The sequence below is a fragment of the Cervus canadensis genome, chromosome 25 (assembly GCF_019320065.1).
Source record: "Cervus canadensis isolate Bull #8, Minnesota chromosome 25, ASM1932006v1, whole genome shotgun sequence".
Taxonomy (NCBI): domain Eukaryota; kingdom Metazoa; phylum Chordata; class Mammalia; order Artiodactyla; family Cervidae; genus Cervus; species Cervus canadensis.
Genome location: NC_057410.1, coordinates 20095436 through 20120060, shown reverse-complemented (window position 1 = coordinate 20120060; position 24625 = coordinate 20095436). Strand labels below are relative to the sequence as shown.

At 37.2% G+C, this 24625-nt stretch overlaps 1 protein-coding gene across 4 annotated transcripts in view; it reads right to left on the bottom strand.

The window, feature by feature from the left end:
• The window catches only part of TMEM117 (transmembrane protein 117), a 569178-nt gene that overhangs the window by 253568 nt on the left and 290985 nt on the right, over positions 1 to 24625 (bottom strand). For all 4 annotated transcript variants that reach the window (XM_043446530.1, XM_043446529.1, XM_043446531.1 and 1 more), the window contains one exon: positions 15664 to 15763. In XM_043446530.1, coding sequence (XP_043302465.1) covers positions 15664 to 15763 — 100 coding nt within the window. The remainder of the gene's footprint in view (positions 1 to 15663; positions 15764 to 24625) is intronic.

Genomic DNA, 24625 nt, shown 5'->3' with positions numbered 1-24625 from the left:
GATGTACCGCAGCAAGGAAACCAGAGAGCAGGGTAGTCACAGGCAGCTATTGACAATACGGTCAATAATCACTTTTCCTATCGTGTAGAATCTCTGTAATTGACTTTTCCAGGCTTTGCTCATTCTTTTAAAAGTGTCCAAATGCAATTTAATTTTTACAATAACATTTTTAAAGTTTATTTTCCACCTATACGCAAACACCCTATATGCAACATTTAATACTGAACAATATAGGATTAAATTTCTTAAGATGTCATGGCAACCAAAGATGAAACTTGAATTTGAATTTAAAAAGTTGGCCTCCCTTAAAAATCTTCTCTTAGCTGGAAAGAATGCTGATATAATTTTATGTGGAGTCTTGTCAAGTGCATTCAAGAAATGTCAAACCATATTTTTAGCCATGGAGTTTGCTTAATCCCATAAGACTCTCTCTCGCCTTTATGTTGACAAATGAACAGGACTGAAATATCAGGGATCTGAGCTTCTGTCAAGATCCACTTCGCATCAAAAGCTGTTGTTCTTGCGCAGCTGTTGTCTCAAATCTTCCGAATTAAAATCTACACTTACCTTATCTTTTGATTCCCCTGGGTTTTCTATTGAATTCCTTTGTTGTCACACCTTAATTGACTCCAAGCTTTACTTTTATAGACAAGTCAATGAACTGTTGTGGAAACATAATGTGGCAGGAAAATCAGATGAGAGGCTCTTGATAATTGTCATTGACTAGGAAAATGTCATCTTTATGCATCTGCTTCTCAAGTTTGCTTCCTGAGTGGCATATTTAGCCCAAACTTCCTCCCTTCATAATTTTTTTTAACATATAATCCATTTTAGAGACTATAAAATTAGTATTTTCATAAAATCTGCAACCTGGACCCTACTAAAATAAACAGGACTAAAAATATATGGCAAGAAATCTTTTAAAATGAGTGTATTTTTGCCTCTAATCTTGATAGAGGAATTCCAATACTATTGGAAATAAGAGAGAAAAATTATAAGATTAAGTTTGATGGCAGTTAAAGTTTTAAATTATCTACTTTGCATCAAGATTCAGCATTCTTCAATGCTACTTTTTAATCACTTATTTCAGTAAATATGAACTCTTATTTACCCAAGATAGCCCTATCATCATTTGGAAAGTTTAGCTGACAGACAAGTATTTGTTAAAGGATATAAGCCTTTCAGTGGGAGCTTTCATCATTAAACATATTTCATGCAATTCATATCTTAATTCCTATAAGCAAAGGAGATTCTAGCAAATGATATAACATTAGCATCATGCATATTTATAATTTAGAGTGAGCTACTTAAGGCTGACCTCATTTTAAAAAAAAAGTGTAAAATATGAATATACAATCTTGATGTTAGTTCAGTTTAGCTTAGTTGTGGGAATGACAGTACAGTATAGTAAAAATAAAAAGATGTTAAAATTAGTAAAATAAAAAAAAGTCTTCATTCAGAAAATGCAAATTGTAGACTATATTTTAAGATGTTCTCATTTATGAAACACTATAATTTTTAAATTAAGTAACACAATATGAACAGTCATAATTCCACGTGTTTCATCTTTATCTCACAGCAGTTCACAGTCATATTCTCTAAGCAATAATTATTAAAAGTAACCCACCCTCTGAGCAAATGGCAACAATACTTAATGCAACAATACTTAGTAACATTTAATGAGAAGTAAATAATCAAATTAAAGCACAAAGAGAATTGGGGGAGTGGGTCATTTGCTGGTGGGAGTGTGGGCTAAAAGGAACTTTATGTAGAAGATACTCTATAAGAAGAGGCAAAACGATGACATGACGATCCTTCTCCATCTTGTGAACTGGGAGGAGGTGCGGGATGCCTGTCCTCTCTGGAGAGGCAGACTTCTTGAATAATTTGTTCCAAAGCCAAGGCAGATGCTACTGGTTAGCTTTTTAGCAAAGCTGGTGTACATTCAGGACAGTCTGCTGTGTGTATCAGAAGGAAGTCAAAGTTGCTCTGTAAGAAGCCTAAATCAAGTTCTAGACATACACCAGTGGAGGTGAGGGGAAATGTACTGAGCACTTCCATAACCTTGCGGCAATGTGTGTGCCTCTAGGGTGCTGCAGCTCAGTGAGACCAGCCCTCTTCTCACCCATTCTGCCTTCACTCCCTGCTTCATCCCTGTCCTGGACAGTCTCCCAGCAGCAACACAAGATTCCTTACTTTGATTCCCTTCAGCCTTAATATCTTATGACCCCAAAGAATATGTCAAAATAGTCCCACATCAAACTTACTGGGATCACCTAAGAGAAATGGTCCCAAATTTGCCTGCACATTAGAGCTGGAGGAATCCCACACCAGATTACAATCCAGACAATTTAAGCCCCCTTTGTGTCGACACAGACATAGTGGTCTTTGAAGCACTCCAGGAGACTCCAAAGTAAAGACAAATTTGGGAAACACTGCCTTGTGAAATGCAGATAAAAAAACTGATTGGGGCTACCAATTAAGCAGTAAGCATGGTTCATTGTAGGTATTTAGAAACTGCCTCAGAGCTTTATAGATATTGACACCTTAATGATATTTACATTCACTTAAGATCTGCACAATGCATTTTCATTAGGTACCCATCTGCACACAGTTTCCCTGCGATGAGTCAAAGCTAGTCAGTCAGTCAACAAATCCAGCAAGACTGCTAGGTCTCTTGGCACCCATGCTGGTAATGGCGAGCCTGACCTCAATAACAAGCGTTTCATTAACACTTGAGAAAGTGTTACTGGGAAACTGTTTTTGCCTACTTGAGCCTTCACTGTTTGGGTGAGATGAGCGCTAAGTGGTACAAGGACTTGGGTTGTTCTCATCAGCTGTGATCAGAGCATAGGTATGTCCTGAGTCCCCTACATGTCAGTGGTCCATCACCAAACAGGGGGAACCAGCCCTTAGAGAATGGATCACTTTAGGAGGTGTGATTGAGATGTTCCAAAATGGCACCTGTCCAGAGTTCACTTCTCATACCCGTCTCTCTGTGTTCATGTCATGTGTCAGTCTGCAGTTTCAAGAAAGCAAGGAGCAGGTGGCAAGTGGGTAGAATTTGTGCTGAAGCTACAGTCTCCTCATTCCTGGTATTTTTGCACTAAACTGAATTCTTTTGTCTCTTTGTGGAAATATGCTCTCTGGTTCAACATAGCTTCTCCTCCACCCTGCTACTGCATACCCTTTTATCTCATACCAGATATTTCACACTGTACTCGAGTGGCCTGGCCCTCAGAGCATCTGAAGTTGAAACTCCAGTATTTATTGTTTATGCAAGTTTAACACAGAAAGCCACTGTCACTTACTGAAACTTCACCACAAACTAATGACTCAGGATACTGAAAGAAGGTGGGGAAGATCTGAATAGACTAAAAGATGGTGTAGGACAACAATTCCTACACAGCCTGAATACATACCAACTCAGCAAGTCTTGTGAAGGGCTGGCTGGGGCAAGGCACTGAGGAGATTCCTTTAATAAGAGGAGGTTAACACTAAATGCAATGATATTAGAACTCCATTTTATAATATTTAATATATTCTGTTTACTTCATCACTCACTTGTTATTACTCTGTAGGTGATTTTGTTGTTCAATTGCTAAGTCATTTCTGACCCTTTGCGACCCCATGGACTCTAACCCACAGGTTCCTCTGTCCATGGCGATTTTCCAGGCAAGAATACTGAGTTGGGTTGTCCTTTTCTTCTCCAAGGGATCTTTCTAGATCAGGGATCGAATCCACATCTCCTACGTTGGCAGGTGGATTCCTTACCACTGAGCCACCAGGGAAACACCTGTAGTTGCTTACTATTAATATGTATTTAATAGGTGAGATTAATGAATAAGGAATGAAGTGTTTTAGGTTACTTTGCAGCATTAAAATTTGGTAAACTATTTTAAAATTACACTTAGAGACAACTTAGTTCATGAGTTTTATCATGTAAAAATATTTGTAAAAATAAAAAGATAGTAGGAATGTAGCAAAAATATGGTATCTGTGGAAATGTTCAGGCTAAAATAGTGCTAAAAATAAAATTGTACAATCCTCTGTTTAGTAGAATACATTCTTAGTTTCACAGGGCTTTTGACACTAGAGAACATATTTTCTCAAAAATATGATCTATGCACATGTGTGCTAAGTCACTTTAGTTGCATCCATGTCTTTGCGATCCTGTGGACTGTGGCCCGCCAGACTCTGTCCATAGGACAGAGAGTATAGAGACTTTCAAGATTAAGAAAGTAAAACATGTGAATAGGTACAAAGAATAATAATTCTGCTTGTATTTTAAGTGTTTATATAATCAAAATAAAAGATTTGTAAACTATATATTTGCTTTACTACACATGAATATATGTTATTTTTGTATTTTAGAAAAAATATTTTTTAAATGGTCTTTGACAAGACATTTTATATCTCTACCAAAAGAGTAAATCCAGTTTGTTGGTAAAAAGAATATTTCAACAATTTTATAATTTTAATTATCCTTTGTCCCCTTTTAACACTCAAAAGCATTATATAATAAGGTTGTAAAGTATGCGCTCCCTAGGAGGCTCAGGGGGTTAATAATCCACCTGCAATGCAGAAGATACAGGAGATGTGGGTTCCAGTCCTGGGTCAGGAAGATCCCCTGGAGGAGGGCATAGCAAGCCTCTCCAGCATTCTTGCCTGGAGAATTCCATGACCAGAGGAGCCTGGTGGCCTATAGTCCATGGGGTCGCAAAGAGTCAAACACGACTAAAGCAACTGAACATGCAGTCACAGTAAAGTACTAAGTCACTATATAAATACTCATTTAATGAATAAATCAACTTAGATATCTAGCATATGGTTAGACAGAAAGTTGATTCATTCTGCTAATCTTTATTGAAGCAAAATAAGATGCATTATGGTTTTTTGAATCTGCACTTGGATTTGTCAAAAATCTTCCATTGATTTTGTCACCTCTAGTTGAAACTGAAAATGTCAAATAGAAATTAGGATAATTATATGACAAGTCAAGGGAAAAAGTACTCAGATCTTGAAAATTATTGGCTTTCATTTTTCTTCAATAGTTACAGGTTCACAGCATCTTTTTCATGATGTATTTTAAAACCTTTATGAGAGGTGCTATTCTTTTCAATGAAAATGGAAGGCTACTCTCCAGGTTTCCTATTTCATCTCAACCACCTGACTCATTTAGGTAATAGTTATAAAATATATTCTCAGCAAAGTAGTCAAGAATAATTTGGAATTTTTATGTTGGTATGGGTGGTGTCCTGACTTTCCTTCTGTGATCCCTGGTATTTAGCATTAATGGAACAACTGATGTGAACTTAATCTTCTGTTCCATTTAATATCTTCATAAATGTCAAAGGTCATTTATTTTATATTATACTTAACCGATAAGTTCCATTAGTATTGTATACACAGTTGAGTCCTTTCCTTGCGCAGTAGCATGTTCAGGAAGCTACATAAGGTATTTCTTTGATCAACTGGTAGTCTAGTGAAGGATACTGGAGTCAAGCTCAGGTCTGGGATAAAGAGCAAAAGGAAGTTCTTTATTTCCCAGTCAGATTTCAGATATATAAGAACAGAGAAGAATATATGGCAAACATGGTTTTACTTAATCATTCATTATCAAAATATTCCCTCTGCTCACTCAACTACTTCAGTCTCTTGAAATATGATGTACGAGCTTTTATAAACAACAGCAATGAAACATAAGTACTAGCACTTCATTGCTATAAATTTCATTTTGATGTTTATAGAACATTTAACTATAAATGCAACATATACTGTGAATATAAAAAATCTTTATGGCTCAAAAAATCCTTGGGGCAAACAACTGCTATAGGATAACAATTTTATGTAAACAAAACACTTGGGACTTAAAAAATCAGGAACTGAATTATCTATCTTAAAAATATCACATAAAACTATTATTCTATTTTCTTCCAGTCTCAGAAATAAGATGCTTTCAAGCATCTATATTTATTAAAAGGGAACAGGAAAAATGTCTGTGTTTTTTAAAGTTTAAAAGTATTAGCTTGGCTGAGATGTGATGTACTTATCACTTAGTACCTAAAAGATACACACTCCCCTCTCCCAACTAATGACAAAATTAAACAAATTTTATTGACACACTGGCGGAAAAAAGTCTCAAATCAACAAAAGCTATATTTCATGTTTTGTTAATGTTTATGATTAAATACCCTCAAGAAAAGTATTACACTTGACAGTATAGTATAGTAATTGAAAGCATTGAGAACTAACTGAAATTTTACACACACATACACAAAATAGTGCTTGACCCACAGGAAAGGCACTAAACTAAAAAAAAATGTAAAAGAGGAATAATCCAACTACTTTCAAAATTACTACATAAAGAAGCACATAGCTTCTATTTTGAGGGTTCTGTGCTAATATTAATAACCAGCATTCATTTCACTATATAATGGACTTTCAGAGGAAAAATATCAATGTCTCCTAGCTTTTATTTAAACCTCAGGCAAATGATTGATAAATGGTGCTCTAAAAGGTGTGGAATATTGAGTTAGAAAAATCACAACAAATGTGCAGACAAAAAGGACACCTGCCTTGAGGAAGTACAAACCAAGTAATAGAAATATAATATAATGAAAAGATGCTAAAACTAAGCTACGGATGGAAAAGATGAATGTGAGCATCTCCTGCCTCTAGTGGGAGTGTCTCTCTATAAGAGATGTACATAGTGTCTTTCACATCAATCCAATGCACTTTCCTGGTACCTTTCATATGCTTAGAATAATATATTCCATAAATTTTTAATAAATAAATATAAATTACATACATAGTGTAAACTTTTGGACTCTGTGGGAGAAGGCGAGGGTGGGATGTTTTGAGAGAACAGCATCAAAACATGTATATTATCAAGGGTGAAACAGATCACCAGCCCAGGTTGGATGCATGAGACAAGTGCTCAGGGCTGGTGCACTGGGAAGACCCAGAGGGATGGGGTGGGGAGGGAGGTGGGAGGGGGGATCAGGATGGGGAACACATGTAAATTCATGTCAATGTATGGCAAAAACCACTGCAATACTGTAAAGTAATTAGCCTCCAACCAATAAAAATAAATGGAAAAAAAAAACATACTATGGAATTTCTGATAGATATTGAGCTTAGGAGAGTTACAGCAGGGATGGACTTTGTGCCTCTATTCTTAAATATCTATATTCTATACTACAATCTATTTTACTCAGAAATCCTTTTTTTTTTTAACATCATATTCTGTTAGTACTTTAAAAATCCAAGAACCCTAAAAAGTGAAAGACTCTTGATCACCATTTGTGATGCTATCAGAAAATAGGAGGTTAGACTCTCCAGTCTTATTAATTTTTTAGTAAGAACTTATTATTTTGAAGGAACATGAAACACAATGCTAAAATATTTATAGATACATTAAAATATTTATACATGCAAAGTCAAAATGACCATATTTGGTTCCCTCTAAATTGTCTAATGAATAAAACGGAAATGTAAAAAATATTTCCTCCCTTAGGTTTTTCATTTCAGTCAAATAATCAAGTGAGCTGATGATGTTTTTTGACAGTTACGGGTGCCATTCAGTATAATGTTCTTGGGTTTTTTGTGTTAGAGTCAATGGTGTGTCCCACCCACGTCCCCTTCACCTAGTGGTAGACTCCAATTCCCAGGAACCTGCCCAGTGGTTTGAGCCAAGGATGGACTACCCGGGACTATGACCACATCTTTGCTCACCTCCTTCCCCAGCTCTCCCTTGCTTCTCTCATCTCCTTACAGATTTCCCTGAAGAGCATTTCCTCAATGTGCTTCCAAATCCACTGGCATACCATGTACTGTGGTATCTCACTTAAGAGAGAATCTTCATAGAAAGATAGCATATTACTTATTTAAATGACTGATCCAGTTTCCAATTTCACTGTATAAAATAATGAAAAGCAATGTATATTTACCAAGCATGGAGTAGATTACAGTCATGAAATAGCCTCAATGAACAGGCAGAGAGAGCAAAAGAAAAAAATCTCAGAGTGATGCTGGGCTCTTGGGTCCAGCTCCAACAGTTGTTCAATCACTAAGCCATATCTGATTTTCTGCAACCCCATGAACTGCAGCACACCAGGCTTCACTGCCCTTCACTATCTCCAGGATATCCATTGTCTCTGCTGTAAGTCTCCACTGAGTCAGTGATGCCATTCAACCATCCTGTCCTCTGTCACACCCTTCTTCTCCTGCTCTCAATCTTCCACAGCATCAGGGTCTTTTCTAGTGAGTCAGTTCTTCCCATGAGGTGGCCAAAATACTAGAGCGTCAGTTTCAGCATCAGTCCTTCCAATGAATATTCAGGGCTGATTCCCTTTAGGATTGACTGGTTTGATCTCCTTGCTGTCCAAGGGACTCTCAAGAGTCTTCTCCAGCACTGCAATTCAAAGCATCAATTCTTTGGTACTCAGCCTTCTTTATGGTCCAACTCTCATATTTGTACATGTCTACTGGAAAAACCATAGCTTTGACTGTGCAGATCTTTGTCAAAAAGTGATGTCTCTACTTTTTAATACACTGCCTAGGTTTGTCATAGCTTTTCTCCCAAGGAGCAAGTATTTCATGGCTGTAGTCACCATCCAGTGATTTTGGAGCCCAAGAAAATAAAATCTGCCACTGTTTCCATTTTTCCCCATCTATTTGCTGTGAAGTGATGGGACTGGATGCCATGATCTTAGTTTTTTGAATGCTGAGTTTTAAGCCAGTTTCTTCATTCTTTAACCCTCATCAAGAGGCTCTTTGGTTCCTCTTCACTTTTTATCATTAGAGTGGTATCATTTGCATATCTGAGGTTGTTGATATTTCTCTCCACGATCTTGATTCCAGCTTGTGATTCATCCAGCCCAGCATTTTGCATATAAGTTAAATAACCAAGGTGACAATATACAGCCTTGACGTACTCCTTTCCCAATCTTGAACCAGTCCGTTTTTCCATGTCCAGTTCTGCTGCTTCTAAATCTGCACACAGGTTTCTGATTTTTCCCTTCAGTCTTCATATATACTTGTTCTATGAGTTTGCTGACTGTGGTCCTTCTATTCAGTGTTTCACAGTTTAAATTCTCTTATTTTGAAGTTCAGTAAAGCTATTATTGCTACTTAATTTTAGATATTAAATCAATTCAATTATACTCTTTATTCTGTCATTTTGAAATATCAGTGTAAAGAAATAACTAGAAAACTGGCATTGATCATAATACAAATTAATAAACGCAATTTCAAAAAGAATAACAAGCTAGATGTGATGTTAGCTATATTCCAGTTTAGTATTCACTGACAAACTTAGTCCTCAAAATGATGTGTATATAACAGAAAAATTTGAACTAAATAAACTATGACTAATTTGGTGAAATGAAAATAGTATATATATTCACACCCTTTCCCTAGTAAGCAAGCAATAAACATGGGACAATAGAAAAACTCACCAAGTTTCAGGTATGTGTTCATAATCACAAAATTTATTTCATATTTTCTATGTTTAAGCTAGAAAGAATACTTTACCATTGAATGCTGCAATGATATTTCTCATCTCTATTCTGCTCTAGATTTTTAAATAAATACTAACCCCAAAGTATAAATTATTTTCAAGTATATAGCACTCTTTAATTATTCCTGCCTCTGTCCAATGAAGTTTAACCAATTTTCTGTCTTGTATAGTACAGTAAAAGCTCTCTGCTTAAGTGATTGAAGGGATATTTCTCAACCTAGTTTTCTTCCATTGCCCCCAGGAGCAGAACTATGCCCCTGAAAGCAACAATGACCACTCAAGAAACCTTCTGGTGGGATCTGAGAAGTTCAATCTTTATACTGGCAAAGACTGTGTATTGTATAAAAGGTTACATCACCATTCAGAAGAATGATACACTTGAACTTATTTACAAAACAGAGAGACTCAAAGGCATGGAGAACAAACTTACAGTCACCAAAGGGGCAAAGGGTGAGGGATACACGAAGAGTTTGGGATTAGCATACTCCTACTGGAGGCTTCCCAGGTGGTAACAGTGGGAAAGAACCCATCTGCTAATGCACGAAATGCAAGTGATGCTGGTTCAATCCCTGGGTTGGTAAGATCCGCTAGAGGAGGAAATGGCAACCCACTCCAGGATTCTTGCCTGGAAAATTTCACAGATAGAGGACCCTCATAGGGCTGCAAAAGAGTCAGACACAACTAAGCACATGATCTATGAAAGAGATAGCCAACAAGTACCTACTGCATAGCACAAAGAACTGCAACCAATATCGTGTAATAACTTATAATGGAGAAGAATCTTAAAAAGAACATATATATATATATGTATATATATATATGTATGTATGTCATACTGAGTGAAGTGAGTCACAGAAAGACAAATTTGATGACATCACTTATATGTGGAATCTAAAGAAAGAGATATAATGAACTTATCTATAAAACAGAAATAGAGCTACAGATGTAGAAAATAAACCAAGGGGGTAAGGGGCGGGGGTGGGGGTGGAAATTGGGAGATCGGGGTTTACATATACAGACTACTATATATAAAATAGGTAACGGCCTATATGGAAATAGAAGTTAAAAAATGAGTGATATATGTGTAACACGCACTTTGCTGTATGTATACCTACAGCTACCACAACCTTGTAAATCAACTATGCTCTAATAAAAATTTTAAAAACAATTGATTACTTCCATTCAAGGGTGTTTCCTAGCTCATGTCCTCCTGGTTATGGAAACAGGCTCAGCAGGAGGAAGTGCACAGCCTTATTGTCGGAAGGCGGGAAGGGAGCTGGTATATGAAAGTGCCCCAAACAGTACAGCTCTCTCCCCTCCACCTTTACAATACTTTAAAATGCCCATTTTATAACACAAAGTGACAAAACTGAACAAAAAAAGAAGATAAAGAAGTTACTGCTATGTGTTCTTAGAATATATCTATTTATTCCCACAATAAATATTTCTTGAACACCTTTTTGAATGCCCGTATACACAGTATGTGGTTTTATGATGTAGGGTGCTTTCTCATGACATTAGTGTTTACCATCACAACTGTCTTCACTTTATTTTTATCCTTCTTCACCTCTCTACTAGTGGGAAAATCCTATCTGCCAGTGTGGGAGATGAAGAGACTTGGGTTCGATCCCTGGGTCAGGAAGATCCCCTCGAGAAAGAAATGGCAATCCGCTCCAGTATTCTTGCCTGAGAAATCCCATAGACAGAGGAGCCACATGGTCACAAAGAGTCGAACATGACTGAAGCGACTTAGCACCCACGCAAGCACCTCCCCACAGCCATGAACTTCAAACCGAGAATGTGATGTCCCTGTGACTATCATGAGTGATGTACCAACTACAGTTGTAAAAGAAAGTCACCAGAGCAGGAGGTATCAGGGGCTGAGGGAAAGGATGATGATTTAGGTATGGATAGACAGGAAGTAATTTTTCTTCTGGTGAGGGACAGAAGCAGGTGCCATCACCGTGTCTTATCTCCTGTCACTTTATACCTCAGCAGAGCTGTGACCTGTCTTTCAAAGGGGGAGGTGGTCAAGCTGAAGCCATGTGCTGTGGGACTGTCTGACCCTCCTCAACGCCTTGCTAAATGGCACAGAGTGTGGGCAAATATGGGGATAGATGGCCATGGTGTCACAGACGACACCTGTGGCTTTGCTTTTGTGTCTCTGCAACTATTAACATTAAGGGCCGGCTCAATGCTGAATTAAATAACTGGTCATTTTTTATATTTCTTTTATCCTAATTAAAACAAAATAGTAACTTTAGCCCTGACACATTGTCCTCTGCCCAAGGCACACCACAGAGCCCGGAATACCCAGGACCGCCAGGGAATTGAACTGAGCAGAGCCTGACACTCAGTAGTGTGAGGCCAAGGATTTTTGCCGGATTGGTTCATATTGGCCTCACCTGTGGATTACATTAGTTCTGATGTGCCTTTTAAAACCAAGGAAAACTTTTGAATTATTTCCACCGGAGAAAAATTCTCTATTTTTCAAGTATATTGAAAGGCATACTTTTATCGGAAACGTAAATAACCACTTGCTTTTCCACAAGTCACCTTCATCATTGGTATTCATTTCATGATGAGAATTCTTTGAACAAATGAAGGTCAAAGCTTCCCTAGGCTCCTCTCATGAGGAAAACTATTATTTTTTTAAATGTTATCAATGCACACATATGTAGACATATAAATATTTATATGGAAACGTACTGCCTAGTCAGTGAATAGAAATGGGAATAGAAATGATGTGCTCTGGGAATCCTCTCTGTGTGACTGAACTTTCAAATCAGGAGAAAACTTTTTTTTTTTCCCATCTCTGTCCCTGTGACTAATGGGGAAAGGTCAGTTTTTCAGATAACATAAGCAGAAAGGGATTTTGATTCTTCCTTGCTTTACAGAAAGGAAGAGAGGAGAGACCTCAGAAGGTTTGCTGGCTTAAACCTGTAACACAGTTTTCTTGACTCTCAATCTAGTCTTAATCTACAGTATAGGAAAAGGTAAAACGTTATAAGGTTAGCTAGTAGAAATAGAAGAAATTAAAGTAGTAAATTTAAGAGAAACTCTGAAGATAATCCGGATGATGGAAAGAAAGACTACAGATTGAACTGTGGAATTATTGGTATTCCCTTAAACTACAAGAGTAGGGCAGAAGATTGCCTGGTAGAAATCCAATCAGGAAGGGTTAAAGGTCTTTGGTCAAAGTCGTACCCTGAATTTGCCTCTCAGCGCTGCCCGGACATTGCACCCGACCTTACAATTCCAAAGAAAAATAGTTTAATTATAAAAATAACATAACCAGTAAATACGGGCAGAGCTATATATAGCCTATGTATGTGTGTGTGTGCTCAGTCGCTCAGTTGTGTCCGACTCTTTGTGACCCCATGGATTGCAGACTGCCAGATTCCTTTGCCCATGGAATTTTCCCGGCAAGAATACTGGAGCAGGTAGCCATTTCCTTCTCCAGGGGATCTTCCTGACCCAGAGATGGAACCTACATCTCCTGCATTGCTGGTAGATTCTTTACCACTGTACTACTGGGAAACTCCTATATGGCCTAGGAAACACTATTTTGTGGGAATGTCTGAGAAGTTGGGTGGAATTGGGTCACAAATAAATAACGGTGTCATCATGGAAAAGAAAATGGTTTATGTGTCGAATGGCTGACTTGAGCCTGCAAACTTCAAACAGATCTTATGTCTCGTTAGTCTGTGGCTTCTCCCCTGCCTTTGGTAAGGGGCAGTGTCAGGCAGAAGTGAAAAGGAAATGTACCATATTGTTGTTTTCATCTGCTCTAGCATGGGCCATAGGTAGAAAATTTCAAATGCCTGGACCCCAGGTCTGAGATAAGGTGGGATTCTTATGCTCCTGGAGCTTCACAGGAGGAATAGAAAGTCTCTGAAGCCTAAGGTTTGGATCGATGACCTTCCTTTGCATTACTTCAAGGGACTGGGACCAGCCAAGAGGATGGGGGTTCAAAAACATGAACAATAACAATAAAGCATTTATATCTCCCTTACACATCAGCATTTTAAGTCTGGTCCCAGAACCACACATAATCTTCACAAAAAAACCAGAAGCACCAATAGGAACTATTAATCCTTTTCAAGACATGTGCAAACTAAGGCTCAAAGGATTGTATATTATTTGTGGAAGGTCAAACCATAGGTGGCAAGATTAGAGAATCCAAATTTCTGAACTGATCCAGTTCTCTTTTGCATTTTATTAAGTAGCCATCTTAAAATGAATCAAAATCATAATCCGCAATTAATGCAAAAATTTCCAAAAGGCATCACCTCAGATTTTAAGGAAATTATGAGTTTAAAGTTGATCTTTCATTTTAAATAGTTTTTCCCAGTGGAAACAGATGAGGCTGCCTGGTGTTAATGTCTAGCTTATTCTCATTCCTATTTCTAGTGATTACAAACAAATAATGTTTTCAAATTTCAATTTTAAAGTTAATAAAATGGAGAGCATCTGGTAATGGGTTCTGATAACATTCTAAAATTAAATAGAGGAGGGAGGAAGTTAAAAAACAGTCTAGGCAAACTCTTTTATGGTCACTTGCAAAATGATGACAGTAGTTGCTATTAAGAAATAACTGCTTCCTGTACCCTGAAAACACCTATTTCAGGTAAGAAGCAAAGCTATTAACAGAAATGGCAGTAACAGTTGTGACAATCTCCCTGCAGTATCAGGAACACATCTATAGGGCATGTCCCTGACAAGCTGTGTTTAACTTGGGCATGATCTTTCTTTTGGTAGGTCCTCTCATTTTTAAGTGAATGAATTTGAATAAAGCTAATTAGGGTTAAATACAATTATGAAAGGTGTCAGTGAATGCTAAAGTGTTCCATTTTTATAAGCCCAGGTGGCTCGATGGTAAAGAGTCTGTCTGTCAAGCAGGAGACACAGGTTCAATCCCTGGATCAGGAAAATATCGGGAGAAGGAAATGGCAACCCATTCCAGTATTCTTGCCTGGAGAATACCATGGACAGAGGAGCCTGGTGGGCTATAGTCCATGGACTCACAAAGAGTCAGATAAGACTTAGAGACTAAACAATAACAACAATGCTCTTTGCATTCTGAGACTCTTATAAACTTATAGGACCCAGAGCCTTTAAGCTACATAGTGTCTTTAATTAACTCAGTGGTTAAATACAGAAATTACTCTCCTGGCAGATGAGCCCAGCATGAAACATGGTTTGTCTAATTGCTGCAGACATAAAGATTGATAAGGCACAAAAGAGACTAAAACAGATAACTCTCAGAACGCCTTAGTTACCATTAAGTTAGTAGGTTCAGTGAAGAAAAGAAATGCAGAAAATCATTTTTAAAGTCCTTAAAGATATTCATATGTCTTATCAGACAGCCTGAACAGTATTTCTTACTTTAAAAGTGTACATGTCAAATCAAGCAAACAATCCTTATAAAATTATTTAAAATCTCCCAGAAGAGTTTTCCATTAATTTGATGAATGTGTATGTCCCACACACATACATACATGTCTATCCATATACATATACACACATATATACATACATTATATATAAATATATCTCAGTAGACAGTCATCATTAGTACTATAGTTGTATTGATGTTTTTTCCTGAGGTAAACGGATATTGTATATAATCTCTAGATTTGTCTTTCTCATGAATTTGTTCCCCTTGCAAGCGAGGTAACTTCTGTCCTAAACCATGAAAAATAGTGTGTATTGCATAAAATCCAATTCACATTAGTTGAGAAAATAAAACTGTATCTTTAACCCTTGGGAGGACAGAGGAATGATGTAACAGAATAAACAGCACTGCTATGTTCAAAAGGGGCTGGTTCCAGTGACTTACTGCTTGGAAAACTAGGGATAACTGGACTTGGATTATCTAACAAGCCTGTTACTGAAATGACTGTTTAAATTTGGTGAAATAAATGAGACTTTCTCATGTTTGAGGGCTTTGCACAACTGCAACAATACTAACCAGGAAAACAAGATCCTTCTTTTTTCACTTTGGAATGTTATTTGAAATATAACGTGAAATAAAATAATTCATGAGGCTATTGGTTTAAAAAGAAAAATAGTGTGTATAAAATTATGAGCATGTCTTCCATCTGACATTTGAAGTGGGTGAAGTTGAAATTTCTTACCATCCAAGCTGTGACAAAGTCCCCCATCCAGGTCCCTACTGCAGCTAATTTCATGAAACTTTCATTTCGGATGCCCATATAGTCTGTAATGATATATGCTCTGTGGAAACAAACACACAAGACATTGTCCAGACTCAGAGAACCATACAGTCAAAGCTTTCTGGTTCAGCAACACTCAAAAGGGAATTTTCCCCCTTTTAACAAACTTTCTTGCTTTTGTCTCACCAGATGTGCTTATAAATCTGAAAGGCTAAGAGGAGCTCTGAGGGTGTCTGGGTCAGTTCCAATTAGATTTGAAAACTGACTGTGGCTACACCAATTACCATGTGCCTTTCATTTTTGAGCTGTAGGACTGACAACAGCTTTTGAAAATCAAACAGAAATACTCAGCAAAGGCATCATTCCATGCTCACTCAAGTATGAGGGGAGCAGAAACAATTCCTGAATTAGAGTAACTAGAAACGAAGAGAAGAGCTTACTTTCCTCCAGTTCTGTCTTCTCAAAGTAAGAACTATTGAAAAGATGCTGGGAGTAAGTTTTAAGTATATTGTCATATCTGAATAATGTTCAGAAGAAAGTCAAGATTTGAGAAAAAATTTCCACGTAGGGAAGTGATGTAAAATTTTACTCAAATACATGTGACTTAAATTATTATTTAATAGCAATGGCCAGATTCCACTTCGTCACTCTTTTGGCATAACTAGTTATTGTTTGCTTGCTATTAAAAATAAGTTTATATTCCTCACAGCTCAAAGAAAGGTTCAAAGGTACACCCGACTATTAAAAACAGGTAATAAGATCATGCTTATTGCTTATTAAGCATCTTCATTTTCTCATTTGATAGTCAAGAAAATCATAAATATCATTTTCCCATTTGTAATTTCACTAAGAAAACTGGGATTCAAAAATATCACTTACCCTGCCAATCAATACCACCTAACTAATGAATGGTACCTAGAAGCCAAATTTCTCTGTACATATTTTTTAATTCTAAGTATTTTTTTTTTACTCAGTTTTCTTTTACTTTAAATTTTGCTCCTTTTTTTAAACATGATAATACCTATACAACTTAGAGTACCCATTGAACATAATTCTCCTTAGATTAACTTTAAAACAATATGCAGTAGATAAATATTCATTAGTTATCTATTGAAACTATGAAGAAGCACATTTTTGAAGTCATTGAGAGTAAAGCTGCTTCCAATTCAGTTATTTTTTCTGGAGTTATTTAAGATAGTTTTTTTAATCTGATATTCAAATACACAGATATTTAACAACAAAAAACAAACACGAATTCTTAAAACAACTCTTTTCCCATGTGCTTCATCTACTTACTTTGGAGGGGCTATGTAAATATCTTAAGGTCTCATCTCAAAATTCTGGGTCTTATTCCATGCGTTTCCATAGTAGCCAAAAAAAAGAAAAACTTTAGCTACCAAAAACCTCATGCTAGCAATGTGCCAGAGATTGTTATTAGCATTTTAAAAACACAGTCCCCATCAACTTTCATATCAGAACAATGAAATGTATTGTTATTCCCATTTCAAAGATATGGAAGGCTTTAGAGAGTTTTTGCAACCTTCTCAAGTTTGAGCATCCAATAAATGGACAAGATTTGAATATACATTTGATTGATCCCCAAATCCATGTACTTAACTACTGTGCTATACCTTCTTCCTACAACTGTCAGTGGAGATACAAAAAGCACAAAGAACATCTCTGTTCCCCAGTATTTTAATAAGACAATGACAATCAAGGATTACTTTCTGTGGGGATAATTCATAACAAGAAGCCCAGAGAAGCATCCAGAAGCTACAACTCCCTAGAGCTACCATCAGCACTTCTACATTCCCACTTATACTGAGTTCACCCATCTAAGCAGCTCTTGGTCTCAGGGTACTAAAGAATATTAGCTCTGTTAATTGTCCAGCTTTTTCAACGACACTTGCTTTGAAGATTTTGTTCAATGTTATATTTCTACCTGTTCACTCTGCCAATTAATTCCAGAATACATTGGGCTAGGATAGAAATTCCTGGCTACATTCTTTGTGATTGTACAGATGTATGTAAGAGAAGGCATAATTCTTCTATTTCAGTTTCTGAAAACAAGGATGAGATAGCAAGCATGCAACAGACCAATGATCCAACAAAAAAAATAAACCCTAAAAAAACTAAACAAAATATAAAAATAACTCCCCAAATCTGCTTTAAGTCATCTAAGAGCTGATGAAGCACTGAAGAGAAGAAAAACCAAGATACCAGATTGGCGAGCATTATAGAAAAGTTAACTGTATTTTCTCTGCGGACATTAGCTGATTCGACATTCAAGGCAAGACAAGAACCTGGATTTTGCCTGGGCAGAGAACAGTCTCAGTAGGTTAAAGAAGCAATGTTTGAAATTTAAGGAGCCAAGATTCTTGTGAGAAAGGGGATGCTGAGAAGAGAGTAAGATACACAGCCAGTCTTCAAGACTTTTGCCAAATTATGAACTTGTGAACTTGTGCACGAGGAATGCTGAGAGACTAAGCAGAAAGTCTCTATAGTCTGTGGCCATACCTTCCTGAACACACCCCATCTTGTCTGATCTCAGAAGCTAAGCAGGGTTGGGCCTGGTTAGGACTTGGAGGGGAGAAAGTCTCTGTAAAGTATAGCAGAGGTCTGGCTACTTCATGCTGAGGAAACTATTATAGTTCAGAACATTCTGAGAGAATGGCCCAGGATATACAAGGGTATGAAAGACTAAAGAAAACCCGTGATGTATGGGTCCTTGTTGAAACTGTAAATCAACCCTTATCCAGTCCATTTCATGACTGAATTAAGGTGATCAGCTTCTATTCTTTGCAATTAACAGAGGAAAAACTGAACCTTTTCAGGAAGAATAAAATATCATCTATTTTTATTTATAAAATCCATCATTGAATCAAAAGTTACTAGAATGTCAAGAAACAAGATCCTATCAAGATCCTGAAAACCAAGAGAGTAAACAATAGCTAAAACTAGACCATAAGTTCCAGGAGGACTGTAAGTCATTTTTATCTATTCTTTTCACTGTTGATACCCCAGAGCCTAGAGCACTGCCTACAAGTGGTAAGTAATCAGTAAACATCTGCTTAATTTATGAATTAACAAAGTGACCCAAGTTATTCATATTTATTGATATATTACACAAGTAAACTTATATATACTAAACCCTAGAAATAGCAATAAAATAAGATTGACATGAAGAACTATTACATGTTTTCAAATTGTTTTCTGTGTTTACTTCACTTCTCCAACTACATTTGTATCTCCTTGATGGCAGAATAACTATCCTATATTCATGTAGAAAGATACAACAGCATAAAACAGGAGAATGTCCCTCCTCTGTGGCTGTGGGCACGTGGTAAGTACTGGACGCCATGATAAAGCAGAGGAGATAGCACACAGAATTTAATTAAGGATAAATTAATTATTTAAAAGTGAAGAGTGATATTTAAAATTTATTAGTTATCCTAGACATTTCTCCAAAGAAGACACACAGATGACAAACAGGCGTAAGAAAAGATGCTCATCATCGCTAATCATATTGGAGAAATAAAACTCGAAACTACCTAGAGATATCATCTCACATCAGTCAGAATGGCCATCATCAAAAAGTCCACGAACAATAAATGATAAACAGAGTATGGGAAAAAATCCTCCTACACTTTGGTGGGAGTGTAAATTGGTACAGCCACTATGGAGAACAATATGGAGTTTCCTTAAAAGTCTAAAAATATAGTTACCATGCAGTAATCCCACTCCGAGGCATATATCTGGAGAAAACATGGTTTGAAAGGATATATGCACCCCAATATTCATTGCAGTGCTGTTGACAATATCCAAGATATGGAAGCAACCTAAATGTCCATTGACAAATGAATGGATAAAAATGATGTGGTACATATTATACAGTGGAATACTACTCAGTCATTAAAGAGAAAGAAATAATGTCATTTGCAACAACATGGATGGACCTGGAGGTTATTACATTAAGTAAAGTCAGACAGAGAAAGACAAATATCATAGGATATGGCTTATATACAGAATCTAAAAGAAAAACTGATACAAATGAACTTATTTACAAAACAGAAGTAGAGCCACACATGTAAAAACAAATTTATGGTTACCAAGGATAAGAGGCAGAGAGGGAGGGATAAATTGGGAATTTAGAATTGACATATACACACTACAATATCTAAACCAGATAAACAACAAGGACCTACTGTACAGCACAGGGAATTCTGCTCAAAAATCTGTAATAACCTAAATGGAAAAATAATTTGAAAAGGAAGTGATGTATGTAAAACTGAATCACTTTGTTGTACTCCTGAAACTAACAATACTATAAATCAGCTAATGCCTGATACAAAATTTTAAAAATCTCCAGTCTCTTCTGTCCATGGGATTTTCCAGGCAAGATTACTGGAGTGAATTGCCATTTCCTCCTCAAGGGGATCTTCCTGGCCCAGGGATTGAACCTGCATCTCCTGTGTCTCCTGCATTGCAGGCAGCTTCTTTACCACTGAGACACAAGAGAAGCTTTTTTTAAAGAAGAATATATTGTAGACTTTTGGATAGCAGCCATCCTGACTGGCGAGTAATGGTACCTCATTGTGGTTTTGATTTGCATTTCTCTAATAATGAGTGATGTTGAGCATCTTTTCATGTGTTTGTTAGCCATCTGTATGTCTTCTTTGGAGAAATGTCTGTTTAGTTCTTTGGCCCATTTTTTGATTGGGTCATTTATTTTTCTGGAATTGAGCTGCAGGAGTTGCTTGTATATTTTTGAGATTAATCCTTTGTCTGTTTCTTCATTTGCTATTATTTTCTCCCAATCTGAGGGCTGTCTTTTCACCTTACTTATAGTTTCCTTTGTAGTGCAAAAGCTTTTAAGTTTCATTAGGTCCCATTTGTTTAGTTTTGCTTTTATTTCCAATATTCTGGGAGGTGGGTCATAGAGGATCTTGCTGTGATTTATGTCGGAGTCTACAAGCAATAAATGCTGGAGAGGGTGTGGAGAAAAGGGAACCCTCTTACCTGTTGGTGGGAATGCAAACTAGTACAGCCGCTATGGAGAACAGTGTGGAGATTTCTTAAAAAACTGGAAATAGAACTGCCATATGACCCAGCAATCCTACTCCTGGGCATACACACTGAGGAAACCAGATCTGAAAGAGACACGTGCACCCCAATGTTCATCGCAGCACTGTTTATAATAGCCAGGACATGGAAGCAACCTAGATGCGCATCAGCAGATGAATGGATAAGGAAGCTGTGGTACATATACACCATGGAATATTACTCAGCCGTTAAAAATAATTCATTTGAATCAGTCCTAATGAGATGGATGAAACTGGAACCCCTTATACAGAGTGAAGTAAGCCAGAAAGATAAAGAACATTACAGCATACTAACACATATATATGGAATTTAGAAAGATGGTAACGATAACCCAATATGCAAAATGGAAAAAGAGACACAGAAATACAGAACAGACTTTTGAACTCTGTGGGAGAATGTGAGGGTGGGATATTTCAAAAGAACAGCATGTATACTATTTATGGTGAAACAGATCACCAGCCCAGGTGGGATGCATGAGACAAGTGCTCGGGCCTGATGCACTGGGAAGACCCAGAGGAATTGGGTGGAGAGGGAGGTGGGAGGGGGGATAGGGATGGGGAATATGTGTAAATCTATGGCTGATTCATATCAATGTATGACCAAAAAAAAATAAATTAAAAAAAAAAAAGAATATATTGTATCAAAAAATTTAGCAGTTATTCTAAATTTTGCTGCTCTGGACAAATGTAAAGAAGAATTATAAACAGGCAGACCTGCCATAAAAACTTTCAACCATGAGTTCACAGATTTGCATATCTATTAACATTTAATAGTATTTCCTACTCAGGTTGTAAAGGACACAATGTGCATATATTTATATTAGCAATTCTGGCCAGTTTGACTATCACATTGGACTCTGAAAAAGTGAAGTTATGGAGCTTATACACTCAAGAGTTTTTGGATACTGATTCAAAATTAAATTTTATTTGCTAGAAGCCACTGATACAGTTTCAGTTTTGTTCAGTTTTAGCTAATTATTTCAACTATTCATACATCTTTGTTTTGCTTTGTGCTTTAACTGGTTATCCGTGTATAGATCTAAAAAAGCCTGCACTCCTATCAGCCTTGCAGGTAAACATTTATCATTGATATTTTCTCTAAAAATTCTAAAAGAATTTCTTCTCAGGCTACAACTTCATTCCCCCCTCCTTGAGATTTCAAGTTTAACTGTCAAATCCATAACATAAATGTGGAAATGTCAACAAAATCTTGGAAAGGCTCATAATCATCGTAACCTCAAAACATGAGCTACTAAGCTTATTACACCTAATGAAACTTATGTGCTAAATGGCCATAAACTAAACAGACTCTAACATGGACTAACTAGTCAATAAAATGACAATGTAAAGAATTGGCCCTACAGGTGAGAGTCTTGAGCACAAGCAACAAAGGCTCCAGCTTACTTCAGTCTATTACTTATACATAAGTGGATTCAGTCAATGCCAGGTGATTTAGGAGCTGAATCTCTGGAAGTTTAACAAGAGGCAGTAAACACAGATCACCAACCCAAAATGGATTCATGCTTCACTGAAGATCCATCTGTGGCCAGCTGGATTCACAATGTCACAGCTGTTTCTCTCAGCCATGTTTGGGCAACATAAACCAGATTGGGGGCTTCACAGACAAGTAAATCATGGATAAGGAGTTGACTTAACATGAGTACAGACCTGTATTAAACACAATGGACCTCAACCAAAAACTCTAAGTGTTCTTAAGGCTTAAGGTGAAAATCTGTCCACATAAAATGCCAGAAATTAAACATATTATGATATTAGCCTTTCTTAGATTTTTTGTTTGTAATGAAATAATTAAAAGTCTTTAATCCAGCCACTTGTTCAACTATTATCCAAATAACCACATTTTAGTATTTCTTCTCAAAATTTCTACTTCTTGACTATTGAAAAACTTAGAAGGAGATCAATACATGTGTATGAACTTTCCAGGAAAGACCTAGGGTGTGAAGCTATGGAGCAAAATTCACTGGAAGGTGACAACAGTTGCAGACAACTGTCAGAAGGAGACTGAGTTCTGTGCTTAGTCGCTCAGCCACGTGTCCGACTCTTTGTGACCCCATGGACTGCAGCCCACTGGGCTCCTCTTTCCACGGGGTTCTCCAGGCAAGAATACTGGAGTGGGTTGCCATGCCCTCCTCCAGGGGATCTTCCCAATCCAGGGATCGAACCCAGGTCTCCTGTATCGCAGGTGGATTCTTTACCAACTAAGCCACCAGGGAAGAGTCTAGAGTGACTAAAACTGCATCTGGACCTAAAAACGTTTACAAGTAAAGCTCCAACTCAAATTCCCCAACTTTAGCTATTCATTATCTCTAATTTTTACACAGAAGATATATAAGACTGCAGATGGCGTTTTTATTGGACAAACCCACCCTGACTGCTGGCACACTCATATTACATCAACTCTTCCTTTCATTCCTTGTCTTGCTTAAGCCTACTCAGTGAAATACATTTGTAGTAGATACAGAAACCTTAGTATAACATCAATTCCTCCCTCTCTTTTACCCTCAACGTTTGGTTAATCTAATGTAACCTTTCATAAGGTTACTTCTAATAGGTCCTCAAACTATGTTGTTTTTCTGTCATCACTGCTACCAATATCTTAACTCTGTTCATAACCATCTCTAATCTGAATTACACAATAGCCTCTTGTTTCCCTGTGATCATCCTCACCTTATTATAGATTCTTCACTGCCACTATGGTAAATTCTGGGGAATTAAAATGGTGTACTAGAAGCACAGGAGTCCTAGAACCAGAAAGTATTGGTTTGGCAATATTGGAGTATTTGGAGTGGCAATATCCCACTCTGTGACCTGGGATAAATGATTAGCTTGATAATAATCCATTCCTTTATCTGTAGAATGAGAATAAGTATATCTTTCCCTCACAAGGATTTCCTGAGGATTACATGAAATAAGGGATATAAAGCTTCCCCCAGGGCACAGGCCCCACTCTGATTCCTTCTTTTTCTTTTGTCCTACCCAGTTATGTGAGAATTTTCTTATCTTCTTGTGCATCTGACGTCTTCTGTCGGTGCTTAGTAGCTGTTCTGTGTGATTCATTCCACTTGTAGATATATTTTGATCGTTTCTGTGAACAGAGGCAAGTTCTACTTCCTACTTCTCTGCCATCTTGTCTGACCTCCCCATTTTTTTTCTTTTCTGGACCACTATATTATTTTGGAAAAGGGAGCTAGTAGGTCAGAGATCTATCCTTTATTTGCATATCTATTATGAAACAGTTATGATGTGCTGTGTGTGCGCTTAGTCATTCAGTCATGTCCAACTCTTTGTGACCCCATGGTCTATAGCCCACCTGGCTTCTCAGTCCATGGAATTCTCTAGGCAAGAATACTGGAATGGGTAGCCATTCCCTTCTCAGGGGATCTTCCTAACCCAGGGATTGAACCTAGATCTCCTGCACTGCAGTCAGATTCTTTGACATCTGAGACACCAGAGAAGCCCTTCTTGTAGCACGTGAATTTATATTACATAAGCATAGCTCATGAAGTGAAGTGAAGTCGCTCAGTCGTGTCCAACTCTTTGCAACCCCATGGACTGTAGCCTACCAGGATCCTCAGTCCATGGGATTTCCCAGGCAAGAATACTGGAGTGCGTTGCCATTTCCTTCTCCAAAGCATAGCTCATATTCACTAAGTAAATTGACATAGTTCATTACTCACTAAGTAAATCCCTATAGTCTCCCTATTTTCTGAATCATGGACCCAGTATTTGTAAACTCAAAAGTTTCCATGAGGAAAGAAATAGCATCCCATAGTTAGGTATCACTTCCTGGATTATCATCC